The 20829-nt window shown below is 37.6% G+C and overlaps 1 protein-coding gene across 2 annotated transcripts in view; it reads right to left on the bottom strand.

Annotated features, from left to right (window-relative positions):
- Positions 1 to 2149: 2149 nt before the first annotated feature.
- The window catches only part of CUL4A (cullin 4A), a 36770-nt gene continuing 18090 nt past the window's right edge, over positions 2150 to 20829 (bottom strand). Inside the window, exons 10-20 of one of the 2 annotated variants that reach the window (XM_068678916.1) lie at positions 18471 to 18589; positions 15832 to 16024; positions 14321 to 14425; positions 13776 to 13886; positions 13363 to 13448; positions 12239 to 12346; positions 10950 to 11063; positions 9782 to 9887; positions 5024 to 5196; positions 4068 to 4220; positions 2150 to 3745 (exon numbers count right to left, since the gene is read on the bottom strand). In XM_068678916.1, the coding sequence (XP_068535017.1) occupies positions 3650 to 3745; positions 4068 to 4220; positions 5024 to 5196; positions 9782 to 9887; positions 10950 to 11063; positions 12239 to 12346; positions 13363 to 13448; positions 13776 to 13886; positions 14321 to 14425; positions 15832 to 16024; positions 18471 to 18589 (1364 nt within the window). In that variant the 3' untranslated portion in view covers positions 2150 to 3649. Of the gene's footprint in view, positions 3746 to 4067; positions 4221 to 5023; positions 5197 to 9781; positions 9888 to 10949; positions 11064 to 12238; positions 12347 to 13362; positions 13449 to 13775; positions 13887 to 14320; positions 14426 to 15831; positions 16039 to 18470; positions 18590 to 20829 lie in introns of those variants that run through there. The other variant, XM_068678927.1, reaches the window with a different exon arrangement.

Below are 20829 nucleotides of genomic sequence, written 5' to 3'. Positions count from 1 at the left end.
ATCCCAGTTAGTGCTGTCACCGAGGGAACAGTGGTCACGCGTTGTGTGAGCTGCTGACCGGCGTGCAAGCAGTTCCGCATCCAGCACGGTGTGTTTCTGGCCAGCCACGGATGCAGGGTGGCTGCCTACAGCAAAGAGCACGGGGAAACGCTGACAGGATCTGAGAGACAGGTGAGTACAGCCTGGCGTGCACAGTTCAGGCAGAAGATGAGCAGGGAAAGCAGAGTACAGGCTGAGAATTTTCACCAGGAAAGGATTTCCATGAAACACGACTCCTTTTTTTTTCCTGTAGCTTTTTGCTGCTTATTATCAGACTGCACAGGGTTATTTTCCTTCCAAAGAGATTCACCTAGGAATAGATAACCAAGTTCGTAGTACAGAGTCCACTCTCCCCAGCACCAATCAAGGATCAAACATGTACAAGTAGATCTACATGCGTAACTCTAGATGATACACTGAAGTTGCTGGAAGGGTTATGATTTATTTCCAGAGACACACAGCACAAAGAGATTCACCCTCAGGCTGGATTTCCAGATCCAGGTGTGTGTGTGTGGCCTTGTGCTCCTCTGCATTTTGTATTTCAGGGGAAGGAACACCAAAATCCTCAGCTCAGAATGGAGCTTCAATGGAGTTAACACCAAAGGCAGAAAGAAAGCTGGAGCAAACCAAAGGAGTTAGATAATGAACCCAGATCCAGACAAAGTATTAGGGGGGAAACTAAAATGCAGAATGAAGACAACCCAACACAAGGAATGGGCAGGAAGAAGGCAGTTAGTGCCTGGTAAGGAAAGCTTTAATGGCCAGACTCAGGAAGAACTTACAACTGTCAGCCATCAACCAGCGTTCTTGTACTCATTTTCCCCTCAGAAAACCTTGGGATGGAAAATTATTCTTTAAATAGATGTAAGATACATCTGGATGAGTTCAGCTAAAGGTTGAAGTTAAACTCAAACTAGAAGGTTTTGGTTAAGACTCAGATACCCCTCACTTGTATCCCAGACTCCTGATTTTTTTTTTGTCATTCCATACAAGGGTATTGCTACTGAATTTATTCCAAGGATGCTGAATCACCAAGATCGAGGCTTTCGAGACATTTCCTACTGAGCATAGAGAGCGTAGATGCAGTGCAAGGGAAATCTGTTACCTTGCTGCAGCCTGACTTCATCACTAGGTGATCTTCCAGGAAGAAGTTTTGAGCAACGTCATCATCCCTGTGGGCACAAATACACCCGTGGGACATACCGAACCCCACAGCCTCTATCAACTAAAAGCTGGTGGAGACAGGGTGCTCAGCCAAATTCTATCACCAGCAATCAAAAACCAAACAAAAGCAGCTATTTCACCATGAAACCGCGATTACCATGCTGACTAATGAGCCAACTGCTTTTCTATTTGTTCAGCACGCACAAAATTCCAGGAGAAATTTGAGGAAGCTGAACAGAAAACGAGGGCCTGAGAACAAGAGCCATGAGCACACGGCCTCTCAGTCCCTCCCATAGCTTTTGAATCGCTGAAGCCACTTTCAGACCATTTTTTTGGGGGGAGGTGAGGGAGCATGGGGGAGATTGGCAAATGGATCATGGAGAGTAAAACCAATGCTGATGGTTTGCTGTTAGCAGCATTCCGCAGTACTGCTTCTTGAGGTTATTTATGGGGAGCCTCCAGCCAGGGCCAACCAGCATACATCATGGAAAGACAGCCATCATTATTTCTACTGCTCCTGGAACAACCTATTTTTAATTGCTATACCAGAGTAATTTGGCCAAGGAGTTCTAGGCAATGGCAATTAAGAAGAATTGCAGATCTCAGCACTTTTAATCAATTAACATCACTTTGCAAGGCAGAATCAGTCCATCATCTTCAGAATAGCACCGCTGCTCTTAACATATTGTTTTAAAACTATTGGACCAGGAAGTGCAGCACATGTTCGTTGCTTGGTATCAGTTACTGTTTACCACGGCCAAGTTTCCATGCGGATAAAGCCTCTGCCCAGCACATTTCTGTGAAGAGTACCTTCCTTTTTGTTTTAAAAGCCTTGAAAGATGGAGCTGACTGGCTTTCGCATGCCTGGAAGATCAGTTACAAGGCAAGTCATAATTAACGCTAAAGAATGTACTGCATAAATTAAGGGCCACATTCTCACCAAGGCTAAGGAATTGAATATGCATCAAAGATTTTATTTGAATTAACTGGATTCAAATATTAAAATAAGTACATTAAATTACAACATTAAATATGCTTTAAATACAATAAACTAGATGTTTTTAGTTTCTAAACACAAAGGGAACAAAAACAATTCAGAAGAATGCAATACAATTAATGACACCAGGTGACAGAACAAGGACTTCATGTAAATCTGCGAGATGTCAACTCTTTGCAATGTTTACTTTAAGAAGACATGGTGGCATTTCAACTGATGCACAAAATCCATGTTACATAAATTTAGCAAGGTATCTCTCAGAAAATATTGCTGTTATAATTCTCATTTTCGCCACGATCAAAACTCCTTTGGTAGCTCTTTTTCAGAGTGAAACACACCAGTATGCAAATCCCGAAAATAAACAGCATCTTGGAAGTATTACCACAAAAGGTATGTTCTTTATAGTTACAATTATCTAACAGATCTACAGTGTCTTTCCTCCTTTAGTTCAAATCAACTTACATATATACAATATGTAACAAAGTACTCACAAAATCCTTAGTCTTTCAAGACAAAAAACTATGCTTTCACAACATCAAGACCATAAAAGTCTGTTTTTTTAAAAAAAGTTCTCGATTCTTAAAGTGGAGCACGCTGTACAGTAGTTTCCCTGTGATTTTAAAGGCAAAACTAAATGTTACGGCAAGTACATCAACAGTGATAAAACCCAGTTGCCCTAAAATGAGGTAGGGCCTCTGACTCAAATCTAATCCTTGCCACCCAACCCAGCAGAAGTAGTAATAAAATAACAATCCATATTTTTGCTAAATAACCCAACAATTCACTACACACACGAACGCAGTTGTCCTCTTGGCACGTAAAGGATCTCACTTCAAAACCTGATTTATCCAAACCAGACTGAAGTTCATACTCATTTGAAAAAAAAACCTAAATGAACACAAGGTCGAGAGTTTTCACGGTGCAGAATTTCAAAAATTCAGTGTATTTCAACAACACTGTTTGTACATAAATGTTCATCAATTAAGGGTTTTTAAAAAGTTACCCAAGTTGTCACTGTAGCTAAAGAATGCAGCATATAGGGTCTTTACGGATGCAGTCAGGAACACAGAAATGAAAAAAACAGACTTGCATCCATCACAGAAGTATTTCTTACACAGGTGATTTTACCTTTCCAACCAACTTTGATGACAATTTTAAGCAAATCTGTAAAAATAAATTGAGAAGAACCCAGAAGAACAAACAAACAACTAAAGGAAATAAAAATGCGACATTTAAAATTAGTAAGGAGTCTTGACAAGGATGATCAGTTAACATATCATTTTGCTTCTTGTCCACAGCAGTGCATGCAGCTGGTTGAATAATATACATCAACCTGAAATCTGCTAAAAAATAAAGTCTGGAACAGCATAGGTATTCGGTGTCCTGAAGATATATTTGGATTTTTTTTTTTTATTTTTTTATTTTTTAAATAAAAGTATTTCCTCTCCATTATGCAACATAGTGGTACTGATTGGGGTTGTCTTTGTCTCTCTCCATATAGTCCCTGTCAATGAGAGACTCGATCCTCTTTTTCAAGTCTCCAGGCTGCAAGAAAAGATGGGATTAGTAAAACAGTTCATGATACAAAGGCAAACATATTTTATTTAAAAAACAAACACACACACAACCAAAACCAAAAGACAGGACAGCTAAAGACCACATAGGAATAGGAACTACAGTGAATTGCTAAACAGAATTTCCTGCTGATCCTTTAGCTTTCTGTTCACATGCTCATTTTAGTACTTGAACCTTTGAATTTGATTCAGACATACTGCACATTTCTTACTCTCACAGACAATCTGAATGGGAAAGTATATGACATATTTTTAGGTAATCGTAGGATGGTTTGAAAAACAAAATCACTTACCTTCACTGGAAATTTCAGTTGATTATACAATTCAGAAACAAGAAGATTATGACCGAGAGTCTTTCTCATCTTCATTATTCGTACAATAGCAGCATCAATCTGGTATTGTCTGTCTTGGAATACTCTTTCAGTTGTGCTAACCTGTTCCTCGACCTAAAGAACAATACAACACCATGAATAATTACCTTTCATTACTATTATTTTATCCATTATATTTCTGCAGTTAACCTTTCCAATGAAAGGAAACTCATTCTCGTCCAACTCTGAGACAGATGCAGACCTTGCTGCATGCTCGTAACTAAGTGACTCTGAAGAGTACTGCTGCTAAAGCAAGCCAGATATAACATTAAGGATAATGTAAAGAAAAAAATCATGTCTTATTTCAAATCTATTTGATAAATCAAACTAATTCATAAAAACTCACTTCAGATTTGTAGAGCACAAAAGAATTTGACAGTCCAAATACATCAGGTCTTCAGCATTAAAAATGCTCAACTGATTGGACTTTTTACAATTTTATTTTAACACGCAAAGACCAAAAGGAAACAACTCAATGCTAATTAAAACATGTCAGCTGGTGTCAAAAATTGGGATTCAAGTAAAACAAATGTACCCACTACAAAAGAAGGGACAACCCTGACCTTTCAATAACCCCTCCTAATAAAGGAAAGTGACATTTGATTAACAAGTTCAGTATAGTACCAGCACTCCAGTCATACCATGAAAGCTTTTAACATGGACTGAAACATCTGCAAGCTCCTATCAATTTAACATAATGGCATTTAGATGTGCAGGCACAGGAAGAAGGAACCTGAATTGGTTTGATTTCAGTGAGATTTAGGATCTTTATTGCCTCCAGTCAGCCAGCCTGACTACCAAAAATGCAGAGATTCTGTCTCTCCGTGTGGGACATGGGTAAACAGTCAACCAGAATGAATGCGAAAATAAATACATACTGTTTCTTTCATCTGGATTTGATTGATCTTTATTCTAAACAACTTATGCTTGAAATCACCATTAAAGATGAATTTGTCTCCATCTTCTACATCCTTGCCCTTTGGATTTTTAATCAATACTCGCGCTTTCCCACAAGCTAAAGACTGCAAGGTTCTTCTTAATTCACTGTCCTCTGTGAAGAAGTTCAAGAGAAAACAGAACAAAACGTTAATATGAAAAGTTTTATGCAATTAATCTAGCCATACAATTTTAAAAGTTATTGTTTTTTTATGTTATTATCTTCTTCTAAGCTAAGTTCTAATTATGCAACAACTTACAGCCTTCACGCTTGGCCTCACACGTATCTCACAGGCAGATGCTGAGAGCGTGCACAGAACTCTACAAGTCAACAATACAGACTCAGACTCATCTCAGCAAAGTTTCTATCCAACAGTAGTATCAGAAAAAAAATCACAGCAATGTGAGCCTGGTTTTATTGCTGTAGTTTTGTTTGGCAATCAAAAGAAAAACTCGTTGATGACAGGAAACTCAAGCCAGACATTTTATGATTTCATCACTCTTTCTAAACACGCACCAGAAAATATAAACACAAATAATAAACAAACAAAGGAAAAAGGAGAGAAGTTGATAAGAAGATGTTTTGCGAGAAGGTACAGCTGACAGCTATTATAGTTGCAAACTCCACCACAACAAGAAAGTAGTGGAAACAAGGGGGTGAGGAAAGTTTTATCCATTAAGATTTAAAGCTAAAAGCATTTGGACAAGTAGATAAAACAAAGTCTAAAATATAATTACTAGAATGTTTTGAAGTCTCATCTCAAGATTTTGCACTACAACAGCCTCTGGAGTCTCCAGAATACTTTTATTGACAATATATAATTATCACTGAACGTGTCAGATCTGAAAAGTTCAAGAATGGAAGATTTTGCAATCTAGTGCTGAAATGCACAGAATAGCTGACTAAAAGATTAACAGTTATTATTTCTAAAATACTGTAACTTTTCCATTCACACAGGATGACCAGTTCTTTTAAAACAAAACAAAAACCTCCAGCTGTTCTATTACTACTAAAAAAAGCCCAAACTCTAAATCAAACCTTGAACTTCATGCTGTTTCAAACTTTTTAGGTGTTTCACCTTCAGTAAATACAGACTGATGCCCAGGCCCAAACTCCTGTGTAAGGATGCTGTTAAAAAAACCTTACAGTTCCAAGTGTGACCAACTGATACAGATGAGGACAAAGGAGGAAAAATCTCCATGATTTTGGGGGTGGGGGTGAGGATGTTGCAATAGTCCACAAGCCACTTTTCTACTTAGCATGAGGGAAAAATATCTGACTTTCTCACCCAGAAATGTGTAAGTATTTCATGTTAGATGGGAATGGAATTTAAAAATACAAAAGGCAAGTACTGGTTTCTGCCATACAAACTCTTAATTTCTTTATGTTAACTTCAGTATGACTCTAAGTAAGCCAAATATTTATCTGAGTGGCCCTATCTTCTGCTGAAGTCTGTAAAGGAGACAAGAAGACGTGACTGATAGACAGGAGGAATCAACATGAAGCAGCTTTCTCAGGAGTTCCAATAGGACAAGAAAGAGTACCAATGCTGCCAAACTGATTTTTATTATTCTGGAAAATCCCAAATGATTTATACCTCATTCCAGTACATGATTCATGAGGCTTTATTCTAAGAGGTCCATGGGAAGATACTAAATAAGCAGAATATAGTTTGTGATTACATTTATGATGTTCTCGATTAAAAATCAATGTACGTGCAAGAAATTGTGGGCTGACAATCTGAGTTGATCTGAAGTTCGAGGATGACAGCTTTAAGGTCTGCAATTAATCTCAGACAGCTAACCCTGTTTCGGTTGAGACCAGCTGCAATATAGGTTATATGGAGTAGATCAAAACGTCTGGCTCTGTTAAATATGACTGCTAATCTCTGCATGTGTAGTTAGTTATTTCCTCCCTCCACAGATGTGTTTGTATTCAGCAACGCTGGCTGTCATCTGATCTCCTGATTGTTCAAGTTGGAGATCCTTTTGTAACGTTTAAAAGTTTCAGATTTGACCTTCCTAAAGAATCAGCATCAAATCTGTCGCATCGGTAATCCTCTTTTTCAGATCATTAATGACTACGTTGAATAATAACACAGGGATCCCAATTAGGAGCTTCCTTCCACTGTGAAAGTGACCCATTCATTTCTACTTGTTTTGTCTTCTAATCAATCATTCACCCGTGAGAAGAATTCCCCTCTCAAGCCATGAAAACTTATTTAAAAGCTTGTAATGAGCTCTTACCAAAAAGCATTTTAAAACCCAAGTGTACAATTACCGTGCATATGCTTGCTGACTCCCTCTAAGAAGCTGAAAGGGAAATTATGTGTCACAAATCATGCTCTTCCCTAATATACACTTAGCCATGAGCCTCTGGGTGAATACCATCAGGTGGTGGTGGTCTAATTTACCATCAGATTTACCAATCTGTCCCGAGCCCTTTACTGACACTTCAACTCAGAGTGCTTTATTCTGTCCTGTGCATTGGGTGCAGCTCCCTGGACTCTTCTGATGTAACCACCAATGTGCAAAGACTGGTTAACACCTCGTAATGGGTCTCAACATAAACACACATCAATTAAATAACTGCCCCAGGCTCCCAACATCCCCCAGGAAGAGTTAGCACATGTGAACACCGAAGCAAAGGAAGTGGTTAGACACAATTCTTTAGAGTGGGGAGGTTCAGCATCCCTGTCAGCGCTTGCTTTACAACATAAGAACAGTTGTCCTGAATCAGAAGGTCCATCCAGACCAGTGTCCTGCCTCTGACAGTGCCACCAGCAGGTGTGCACAGGGCAGTGTAAGAGAGAAGCTAACACAGCAATGCTCTGCGCTTCCTTGCTGCTGCTCCTCTCCTCATCCTACTGCTCCCTGAGCCTCCAATCATTTAGGGCTCAGGGAATTCCTAAGGCAGAGGCAGCTTCCATGCACTGAGGTACCTTTCCATGCATTGCTCGTCCTTGAATTCTGTAAACTTCCAGCTTTTACAACATGCTGTGGTCAAGTTTCACAGGTTATCACTGCTGGGCAAAAATCAATCAGGGTACTGCTCAGCAAATGCTGAGCTCCCCTCAAAGCAGTAGGAGGCAGTGAGACCTGCTTCTGAAACCATTTCAAGACTCCTCTCATTTAGAAGGGAGACTGCTAAATGGGAACGGGACCTCTCTAGAGAAGCTCTGAATGCCTTGTGTGGGTAGAATTTGGAAGAGTTATTCTACTTCAGGTATCCTGGTCTCAAGGGCCCTGTGAGCCATGAACTGTCCTCATTCAGGGTTTCCTACACTGTCTCCTCATAAGAGAGAGAAACAGAGATGACATAATAAAGGTAGCTCCCAACTATCCATCAATTCTAGCCAGCTGCCTTAAAAAGAGTCTATTGAAATCCTTCCTATTGCGCTGGGACATCATGGATTTCCACGCAGCAGATTTTATCTGTTGCTGTAAGGCAGCCAGAATGCAAGCGCTGAGGTAAAGCAATACAAGGTGAGAACGCAGGATCTGGATCAGGCTTGTGTGAATTTCTGTTTGTTCTGTAGGCCTTGTACTCTGACCTAATGAGTCTCTGGACCATGCTGATGCTTATCGCTCACGATGGCATGCTTTCTCCAGCTCCCTTACCATTAATGGCACAGGTGACTCAGCAACCTGAAGATTCAAGGCTGAGAGGCTGGAGTATCTAGACTGTGCTGTGCTGCCTTCTGAAACAACCTGCCAGACAATAGCGATTCTTGATACCCCATTTTTACAATATTTTATAAACTGTATTTACAGTATTTTAGTAGTTGGGTGTGTTCAGGGACTTTTTCAGCAATTGTTTTATTGGGTTGATCTCAAGGTTCAGCATGCAGAAAGCTACTGGGTATGACCTGCTGGTTGACGCAGAGAGTTCCCAAGAATAAAGAGATGAAAGGGTTATGCTTTTTAATGTCAATGGCTGTAACTATTTCAAGAAAGTGTAAAAAATTAGAGAACAAAAAAACAACAACAAAAAAAAAACACCAAACAAAAAACCCTGAGAGGATAGATCCCACTAGTGGTTAAAAAGAAACTTTTCTCTTTATGCCTGTTGTTCTTTCTATCTTCAGGTTCAACCTGCAGAGAGGAACAGCTAAAATGTACACTCACTACTGGACACTGCTCTTTTTAACAAATCAGATCTATTGTAAAAAGGGAACTCCGGCAACAGTAACAGAAAAGAGAAGGACAAGCTCTCAGAACAGCTCAATTGCAAAAACTCATAGAATTATAGAAGTATTTAGGTTGGAAAAAGACCTCTAAGACCATCTAGTCTAACCTTTAACCTAGCAATCACCCTAATATGACAACATTCTTCAATCATTGTCAAGATATAGTATTTGAAAGTGTGATTAAACAAAAATAATCTGTACATACAGCTAGTCTTTATCACAATGTGAATTGTAAGAACTGCAAAAAATATATTTTGTGAAACTGACAGGTTGTTAGTAGTACCATATGCTACACACCTCTTACTGTCTACTTTACGAAGCATTTTATCTACACCAGGAAGTATGAGCACTGTATTTTGCTCTTTTTTTTTTGTCATCGATATACTGTTGGCTCACAAAGTTTGTCCTAATGCTCATGACAAATTTCTTAAAATTAGGCCTTTACCTACAGATTTGTAATAGGCAATCACTCAATGAATAAATCTAAGAATCACAAAGTGTTTTTCTTACCTATACCAGTGGCCATTTTAATCTCTTCAAAACTGAACTCATCTCCTTCATTGAACATAAGCAGCACTAATGTCTGAAAGAGTGATACTTGAAATTCTTTCTTTCCCTAAAAAAGAAATATAAAATAATTAGCAGTAATATTCAGACCATTTTCTCTCATATCCCCTAAATCTGATAAGCTACAGAAGCAATACATTCTTTTTTTATTTATTTCTAGAAGAGAGGGGCATTTTTGTATGCCTATCACACGGAAGAACTTGCTCAAAAGGTAGCACTAAAGAAACAGGATATTTAAAAAACTCTTTAACTTATCTAACAGTAGCAGTACATCACAAACCAGAAGCTCATTAGAATGAGCTAACAATTAGGTCACATCATTTACTTTATTTCATTACAAATTCTAGCTTTGCTACCACCAACAGCAAATCTTTTTTATACTTCATGCTGTACCAGTAGTCGAATATTTGTACGAGCAGGCAATGAAAAGGAAATAAATTCTCCAGATGTACACACTGTTGTCAATCAGCAACAAATCTGTCTTACTGTTACATAATGACAAAATCTGTAAGTTTCATATTTACAGTGAGCTGGTAAAAGAATTCAAGGTTGTGGGTTTGCCTTTTTTTGTCTCGCTCTGCTTCAATTAAGCTGCATTATTAGCAACACAAGATCTTCCATGAGACAAAACAAAACCACATTAAGAAACAATGTGGTTATTTAAGACTTAAATAATTCAACAAGCATTTAAATTTTAACCAGTCATCACATCACCAACGCCCTTCAGTCTCTTTTTGCAACAATTAAGCATTCTATAAATGTCATCAGTATTTCTAAGATCAAAACAATCCCATATTAAAAATAAGATGCTGTACTATTTCTCTCTTTAATTTCCTGCTTTATTACAACTCTCTTTATTTGAATAAACAATAATTCCTATCAAATGAATATAAATGTTACTGCAAGGTATCACATATTTGTCTTTAGATCTGTTGAATTTCAGTTTAATTATAAAAAATATTATTGTTGTGCAAAATAACAATACTGAACTGTGATTGTTCCTCTGCCAAACATGCTATTACCTTGATAAAGAAAATACTGAACATGACTAGATTCCAAATAGTTGACTTAAATTTTACCCCAACAGGCTAAACATTAAACATGCACTTACTTCCTTAAATTCTGCCTTCAGGACAGCATGCCCTAAAGTGGTCTGCCACTGAAGCTTTCGACCACTGTGTTTTCCTAGATAAAAGGTTTTGAACACCTCTTGAAGCTTTATCATCTGCAAAGCAAAGAGAACAAAGCTTATTAGCGTTTTACCAGTACAGTGATACTGGATGATTTCATGTTTAATTCCATTGTTTTTTTTCTCAACAATATTTCATAGTAAATGTCTTTGTGAGGAAAAAAGCAATCACTTCATTTTAAAGAGCTAAAATTTGCTCTCAAGTACATTGCTACTACTGTGTACAAAAGAAATTCTCAATTCAAGTATAGCTTTCAACTTCCCTGATTATTATTATTATTTTAATAAATATGAAATGAAGCATCCATAATGGGTTTAACACCTCTAAAATACTGATTTTGTCCTGGACATTTCATCTGATCAGGAAGTCACAGGACAGGAAGCATACAGCTTGCACCTATACACTGACTACTGCCACCTGCTCTGAAGTTCTTCCTTTTATTTGCCATATAAAGTGTCAAGTCTTATTTCAATGCTTGAATCCCAAGTAATTGGTTTCTACTCCTCCATTTTCATGACTCGTTGCTCAGATTGGATCCTTCCACAGTAGTCTGCTGTTGAAGAAAACGTAGCACAGGAGAAAATGCACAAATGCTTCCACTGCTCCTGAACTGAACGGGATCTCCACCACCACCTTTGGCCTTGTAGGTGTTTGCTGCTCTTCAGATCAAGCAAGGTATCGCAGGAAACAGGACTCCAAATATGTATTTCAACTTAAATAACTACAGGTATGAGCTTTGCAAAACCTGTACACTTGGAAGCAATCTTTTTTTCAGACCATTTAAATGCAGGGACTAGTTTTATGAGAGATTTCGCAGAGAACAGAGGAAGGATCTTAGGGAAAACAAGAGCATGCAGTAACATAACTACTGGCTGGATCAACATGCATAATCACTGCAGTTAAAAACTGATTATGGTGAAATGTTTTAAACTTTTAAGTGCTTGAATGCAACGTTAAATAAGACACTAATTTTATTTTAATACTAATTTAAGATTAGTATTATTTAAAAAGTGAAAAAAAAGTGAAACAATCACATTAAAAAGTGGATTTTACCCACATTATTTTTTTGTAATTTTGAAATCTTTAAAATGAGAAAAATAAATTAAAAACTTAAAATCTCACAGAAAAACATTAAACAAAGTTCACCCTATGATAGTGATCATGATACCATTACATAATCTGCATTTAGAAGGAGAATTCAAACACTAACCTCTGAATTTAAGTGGACTTCCATAGGTGTATAAGTTGGCCAATATCCCATAGTTAATATATTTACTGTCAGGTCTATATTTCCTGGGTCGCTTTGGTTCTGCATATACTAAGATACAAGAGACAAAAAACATCGAAGTCTACTGTTTGCATGCTAAATTAGAAAAATATACATACTTAATTTGAATTAGAAATTTTAAATTAAAAGGGTAATGATGAATTCCTACATGTCACATCCTTAATTACACATGCTCTACCAAGATTTTGAATTTCACGTCTAGTTAATGCCCCACTAACAACCTATTTCAAACACAGCAAGTGACTGCAAGTAAAAAGAAAATAACAACAGACATTGAAGTTCCCTAGACGACTGTCTGTATGAGGTATCAAGGTCAAAAACTTTAACCACATGCAAAAAGAAAAAAAAAAAGCAAACCAAAAGCTTTTGATCAGAAGCCAGGGCAACAATTTTAAGATCAGAGTGATTCCCTAGCACTTCAGCATGTCTATGAGACAACACATTTTCTTATAACTTCGGCATAGCAGCAGTCCAATCAGGCTGCAAACTCTGGGATAGAAAAAAGAAAACAAACTACAGTACTTTTTTAGTGGAGTAGCTGCTCTGGGTCAGACCTCTAGCCCAGAACTCTGTCTTCAGTAAGGCCCCAGAAAAGGTACTCAGCAGAAGCATAACAACAGGGCAAGCATACACAATATTTCCTCAGTCACTAACAGTTTGGAAGTTCAGGGGTTGAGATATAAACGATTTCTATGCATTGTAGCAACATTCAGGGAGTTTTTCTGGCTTATTTGCAAAGAATTAGAGCAGCAATAGTTTCCAGAATGAAGGATAGGGACTTTAAAGGATGTCAACCAACTAAATTACTATGTGATATTTAGACTTTATTTCACTTTAAAAAGAATTAAATAAAAAAGATTTTATCTGAGTAGATATAGAATAAATAAATTACGCTTTATAAATGGATCTATAAAGAGACTGTTATCATGATTAGGGACTGCTCAAAAGCTGCTTCATTTTACTTTAGCTTAATCCAAGGTATAACACTATTTAGTGCTTCCCCATCATTGTTGAAAATTTAGCACGCAAACACAGTCTGAATGTACCTGCTTAAACTGAACCATGACATCTTTTGACAGTTCCATGTCCTTGAACATGCCCTCCAGTTTGCTGGTAAAAGCAGCCCCACATTCTGTCACACAAATTAAAGCAAAGATCCCACAATTACAACAAGCACAGAACAAATGAAAGGTTTAACCAGAGATAGCTGAGCCAGATTAGCCAGGGTCTAGAGCACCCACACGTAAATACATATTCTGCTCCTACACAGGTATATTAAATGAACCAGTCAAATATCTGAGAGGTCAGCCCAATAGCTCTCGCTGAGCACAGTGAAAGTTGTGATATGCTCAGCTATTACTTAAGACCTGGCTTGTTACTTTGTAAAGTATGAGACCATATGGGTTCAAATTTACAAAAAAAGTATTAAAAAAATTAGAACGCCTCTAAAGATGCCTACCGTGTTTAAGCTTTGACAACATGGACTTCTCAGCATCTACTGATGCACTTTTTCCAACCAGCAGTCTTTTTGCCAAGTCCTTCTTATAGAATGCCTCAAACACATCTTTACCTGCGTGGAAATGGGAGCAAAACATGCATGAAATCATACATTCTATTTGTACCATGGCACTTCAGGTTTGTGACACAAGCCTCTCTCATGGCATGTTGATCAGCAGATCAATATTCACTATGCAACAGCAAAGAAAAATATGCAGACAATAAGTTCTTATTATATTTGAATTATTCTCTTGACATACATATTTTTAAATTTACTCCAACTCTTTGGTGTCTACCCAGAGACCATAAAAGGTCTGCAACTCAATCTCCAAAGAAAGTTTGTCCTCCCTGTTGTGTTTAATGTGCTCCTTCCAAAGGAAGGAACCTTGAATTTAAGACTAATTCTAGTGGAACATCACACTAAAAAGATCTCTTAGAGGAATAAAGTTCAGCTAGTAGCTAGAAAAGCATTTTAAATTGCATTAACTTGGAACAGATATTTCTTACCATGAATAAATCTAAATATGATCATGATTTTGTCAAGGATTCTTTCCAACTCTTCATCTGTCGCTTCTTTATTACCAGCTCTTAATTTGGAATCCACATATTTTGCTACAAATAAAACAGTTTAACAGTTTAATTAAAAATAGAAATCTAAAGTCACCAACTTCAGTGTTTCCCACTTGAAATATTACCATATATTACAAAAAAGCAGGATAAGTGGTAAACTTTCTCTTTTCTGTTCTCCCTATGTTCAGGGGAATGATAGAGCACTTATTGTACTATTGCCATAATGGAAAAGCATCACAAGAAGGAATCACCCAAGGGAAAAACAAAGGAATAGAGTAAAATCATTAAAATTAATGCATTAGAAGTTCCCACATTCTGTGCTGTATTCATTGCAAACACATTACTTGTTGAAAGACAATGCCTTGGAAGTGTATAATGCATATGAATGTATTTATGAGAAACAGAAACAAACAACACAAAGAGGACTACAGTTTTGTAACTTTCAGCAGGCTCCTCTTGCTCCTTGCCATGGTATTTTTTTGTATATAAAAAATTAAGCAGAAGCAATGCTTTCAAGTTAGTAGCTTCAGAATGATAAACATTATGTTAAGCCGTGAATTTAGCTAAGTACTGACTAAGCCACATTAGTATTTCTATGCAATCTTCTACTGGGGTAGGATGGAAGCCATTGCAATAGCTGAAACAACACAATCCACAAAGAACAGCAGGCTGTATCATGGCTTTAACCTGCATTCACTAGGTTGTGCGATTTGTCCTACGTTAGGTTTGTTTTAGGATGAAGCCACAAAACATGGTGAAGACATTCAAAAGAGGGGAAAAAACTAGGAGCAGGATCTTCTCATGGTGTAAATGCCACGATTCCCCTAGCTGCAGGCAAAGCACAGCCTGAAGAGCAGCTTTTGCTAGGTCAGGGATAATTCCAGTGAAAGTACTTTTACAATATATTTTTTTAAATTATTTTTCCCTTAATGAGATCTAGTTCCCTCTTCAAGGTACTGATTACTTGTTTTCCTCCTTACATCTGAAAGCTTTAAAATTGTTCTCCCAATTTCAGCCTTCCATTCTGATGATGGACATTACTCACTAATTTCTGAGAGATCTGTAACATTCAAAGAGCTTGTGTACTACCAGACAAAAATAGTTCATTTTTTTTTTTTTTGCTACGGCTGCTCTCCCCCCAGCCCCTGACGCCGCTCGTAGGATTCGCATTGTGTTCTCTGAGCAAGTGTTAGCACCAGTCACAGGGTAGTAAGCAGAGCACAGAACAGCAGAGGTTGACATGCTCCTTTGGGACACTGCACACACCTAACAACACACCCGCGCCTTCGGTCCCGCCGTGCTCCCAGGTTAACTTTTGCCTGGCACCCCCAAAGCGAGTCTCCTAAAAGCAGGACGCGTACTGCTATTACACTAGCACACTCAGCAGCAGCATCTCATCATGCTTTCTACAGACTTTGGAAATATTTTACAGAAAAACGTTTGTGTACCTATCAATTCTGCAGGCTTATTTGGTCTCTTGTTGATAAATGTTTCAAAGGACTCCTTCATCAAGTTTATAAATTTTTCATTTTTCTGAAAGCACACTTCTATGATATGGTCCACTTTATCCTTAAAATCTAGTAGCTCTTGCACCATATCCTTGTCCTTTTCAGGATTAACCACTATTGTTGTCCCAAAGTTCTGCAAAACAAACACTTTTGATAATAAAATACTTTAGAGTACTACCTATCTCCCCCAACAGACACATTCACACTTATAAAATTTATCATTAGAAAGAATAAAAGTGTTACAGAGCTACTTATATGTGACTTCAAGTTTTCAAAAAATGAGATGCATTAAAATTTGAAATAAAAACCCAGACACACATTAAATGGATTTCAAACATCAGCGTTTGACTTAAAGATTATATACATTTAAGACAGAAGCTAAACAAAAACACAAAGTAGACATGACTGTATGATGCACAAGTTCACAGTTAAATACAGAACTACATGATTCATGTAAAAGAAATTATATGGAAACTGCCTCAGAAATGTTACGTGTAATGGAAAGCTTTGCACCATTCTGCTGAAATCCACTACAGAGCCCTACTGACAGGAACAGGTGGCTGAAATACAACTACTGCTCATCGCTCCAAGATTGCTCTCAGTGAGGGTTACAGACCCAAAAAAAAACCAGCTGATTTGCAACAAAACAATTTTCCCATTTTAAAGGAGTCACATAGTTGGTTTTCTTTTCTTGTTCATTTACTATCCTAACGTTAGAGCTATAACACCATTTGCCCACCAAAGCAAGATGTCCCATAAGGGAAGAGCTGAACCTATCAGACCTTTTACAACTGCTTAATAACACCAATCGCTGCCCTAGACAGAATGACTGGTTTTCCACCATGGGAAAGAGCAATACTGGCACAGTAATAGTGGAATACTATTTAACCCGTGTATTTACATCAACTAAAGTACGTTAACCACAACAGTTAAACAGAGATGGGAAAATCCCTCTCAAACCTCAGAATTTCCACTTAAATACCTAACAAACCACTGCAATCCTTCTCCAAGATCTTTCTTGAGAACCATTTCCAAGTGAATTAAGAGAAAAACGAGGCTGCCAAGCGTCCTTAGGCTTGCTGTGTACATCTTGCACTGAATACAATTTCCCTTTCATTAACACAGCATCCAGATCTGTCTCCACCAGTTATGTTCATAAGTTGCCGTTCCACAAATGGCAAGCTGAGCTACAGAGAGCTAAGTGGCATCCCTGAAATCACAAAAAGGTGACTACAGCAGAGCACAGATCTTCCCTCCAGTACTCTGTCCCTATGTGCTTTTTCTTTCTCACAAGGTAGAATTTAAGTTCTTGAAGCCTCACTTTGATGAAATCTGTCATACAGAATGTTGTCAAGGAAAAAAAATAGAGCAACTTGATAGAAAGTGCAGATTTCTGAGCACGTAAAAAAAGGTTCTTAAAAATGAGGCCATGAAAGGTCTGATTCTGTGAGACATAAGGCATGATCAAGCCATCTAACCAACTTGCTGCTGAAGGTGAGGGCCTGCTCCTCCTTCCCACGGGTTCCTACCTGTCCTGAACTACTCCTTTCCTTGGGCCAGCACCAGCACTGTTCTGTGAGCCTCTTTAAGCTCACTAACCTTGGCATAACCCTGACTTTGCCCACGTACAGTTGTTAAAACGTCACAAAAAGAAGTCTATGGAGCAGCAGGCCATGCAAGTGATGGAGGAGTGTGATCCAGGAGTGAGGAGGAAGATCTGGGAGCCAAGGCAAGCCGTTCAGCTGGCCTAGCTGACCACAGATCCACAGGGACAACACCCTGCTGAGCAATCTGCATCTCAGTTTTGGGGGTGGAGGGGAGACACTGCCTTTCTCCTATGTGCTGTGTACAACTCCAGGTATGGGTGCACAGGAAAGTCACCTCCCAAATGAACCGATGTTGTGCACTTAGCCCTGAAGGTAGAGACACCCACGGACGATTCAGGGGAGAACTAGCACATCGGGAGTTGCCAACTCCAGAGAGAAGTATTTTATGCGAAGCTTTGCTGCCTTCATCTTGCAAGAGCACTGGAGTGCAAGTTCTCTGTGGCAGTGTACTACCTGCATATTATGACTAACTAAACAAACCAGATACCCCACTTTGATAAGGGATTATTTTCAAAAAGAGTATTCCCTTCAAAATGGCTTGAGCATTCACCTTAGTGCAGTTGGTTACACGAAGCACTGTTAATCTGCAGTAGGACAGCTGCATTCTGGTGTTCCAGGAATGTAAAACAGTTGGGTGTATTTGTACCAAAACTCAACATCTACTACAACTCAGCATACTCTAAATAAAAGCTCATATAGCTCTATTTAAAAGTACACCAAAATAACTTCCTTGCATATCGTTCAAACCTATATTGAAAGCAATTTCCAAGCAGCTAGGAATTAAAAATCAAAACTTAAGCGTTGCTGTTTCTCACCACGTGATCATTACTGGGGATCAACATACCATCAACATATTTGCTTAAAAAAGAACTTTGATGTATACACCTAAAAGATATACTATTCTTGTTTCTGAAAGAAGAAATCTATGATAACATCACAAATTTTGAGAGTAGCAACAGATCTTTGAAATACCTTGATGTATTCACTCCAATGTTGCAAAAGGATCTGCTGCCCCCCTTTTACCCGGCTGAACAGCTGGTACGTCTGGGTCAAGTCTGATATTCTGTTTTCATCAAGCAGGTTATCAAGCCCTAAAAAAATAAAATTAGAAACACGAGCAAATTAGAAGGGAGTTGCATAAACACATTTAGGAATACATCAGAAAACCAAAAATCTCTATGAAATACACCAAAAGCATAAAAGTATGAATTTTTAAAGACTAAATTTCTGAAAGCAAGTATTATGCCCAGGATTAACATGCTCCCTTCTTTAAATTGGCTGAAATGATTTACATCATGATATTATAAAACTAAGTCAGCTGAAGTACTTTCCCAACAAGGTGTTGACTCTAAGTCTTTTGCAGAATGTTTATGAACAGTACTTGATTTTAAGTGCAGTTTTATCAAAAAAAAAACCTCATAAAACCTCCAAAGAATGTCAAAACCAGTAAGTACACTGTCCCACATTTAAAATAAAGACATCTACTTTGCAAGTTTTTTTTTCCTGTACTGTTGAGCCATGTTTTTAGATTAAGAATGTGCATAAATTGTCTATGCTCATACTGATGTAATAACACATGATTACAAAGCAACATTTCCCTTTTATCAATTCACCCTATGTGAGACTAGGCCTTGGACTAATGAATAAAGAAAAACACGAGGCTAAATGTAACACTTTTAACAATTACACACACATTTTAACATTTGAGAACGTGGTGAATATAGGCCCAATGTAATCACAGATACATCGTCTGTTATCAGTGACAACAGGCTTTGGTAAAATGTTAAGGTAACATCAAAGATTTATGCCACTGTTCAAAATCCAGAAAGCTGGATTTTACACAAGTTGACAATTCACATCAGTGTAGCTGACACTGTACAACTGTTCTACTTCATGCACAAAATGTACTTAGTTACTTCCAATTTTTAAACGGTATTAGATTACAAAGGATTTTGAAGTACTACTTGACGACATCACCCCATTTTCTACTCTCTTCTTCACCTTAAGATACTTCCATTTTAATTTATCTACGTGTTCAGAAAGGCAACCAGTTTTCTAGAATGATGTAAGGTAAGCTTTTGCCCATGTTGAGATACCAGAAGAATTAATATACTTTAGAAGTATATAAGAAAACAGATTACAAAGTCTTGAATACATGTTACTGATGTTCTTTTGAACACTGAAATTAGAAAATGCCCATTCCATCATATCCAAGCATCATCTCTTACTCATTTAGGGAGACCAATAAATACACTAATTGCTTTGTTATAACCTAGCTGATAAAGTACAACCCTTCTTTCTCCTCTAGCATATAAACTGCATGATGGAAACAAGCATTTTGTCACATACTTGACAAATGAAAAAAGACATTTAGGTAAGTCCTCTGACACAAGGCTTCACACAGCTTCCAAAAAGCACTGTCACAGCCTTGAAAAATTTTATTGTACTCACAATGAAAAAAAAAACAAACAGTATCTATTCAATGGAAGTTGTAATAATACAAGAAAATAAAGTTTCTCATATGTACGCTGCGTGGTAAGATTTTTTTTTTCCTGTATCAAACTTAGTACATCATATGCCTTCTCTCCTAGGGAACAAAACCTACAAAAGGCAGTATCTTCTACTTGCACTGAATACTAGAATGTTATAAGTGGATTACAACGTGCCCTGGATCAAATGAATGCAGAAAGTTATGTAAGAAGTGATGTTAGACTTGCTTCTTTTTTTCCTCTAAGTGTACACATAGAATATAAAAATAATCCAACAATATTACAAGTCCCAAAATACACTAACTGTAAAAATGTATAATTTTCTCCATATTTACATGGACACTGCATATACATTATAAACTAAAAAAGAGTGCAGACTTTTTTCAGAAAACAAGAGCATGTTTTCTGACTACACCAACTGATATACAAATATATCATTGGAAAAGTGACTTGAAAATAACACTTGAATTAAAAGACAAGCAAAATCAGCATGTAGCAACAAACCTATTATTTATTCCTACCTTCTATTTATGATAAGCTTAAGAATAGCTAAGATGGAGTAACCATGCTCATTTTTGTAAATGTACTGAAAACAATGAAATAACCTACTCCCAGAGTAGTTCAGTGAAAACTGTAAGCATGCATCTTTCTTTGTCCCCTTTGTAAAGATAGAAGTGAAAGGCGTGTGCAAAACAATCCAAAAGTATTAACAAACATGGATGTGATGGAGCTTGAAGATAACAATAACAGTTCTGCAACAGTAAAAGTATACATAAGGATACACTGCTACAAGATCTAAAGCCTAGAAGATGGCTAGTGCTAGAAAAGGAAAGGATTATTTA

Source organism: Anas acuta, chromosome 1 (genome assembly GCF_963932015.1).
Source record: "Anas acuta chromosome 1, bAnaAcu1.1, whole genome shotgun sequence".
NCBI classification, from domain to species: Eukaryota; Metazoa; Chordata; class Aves; order Anseriformes; family Anatidae; genus Anas; species Anas acuta.
This window is presented reverse-complemented; position numbering and strand designations above follow the sequence as displayed.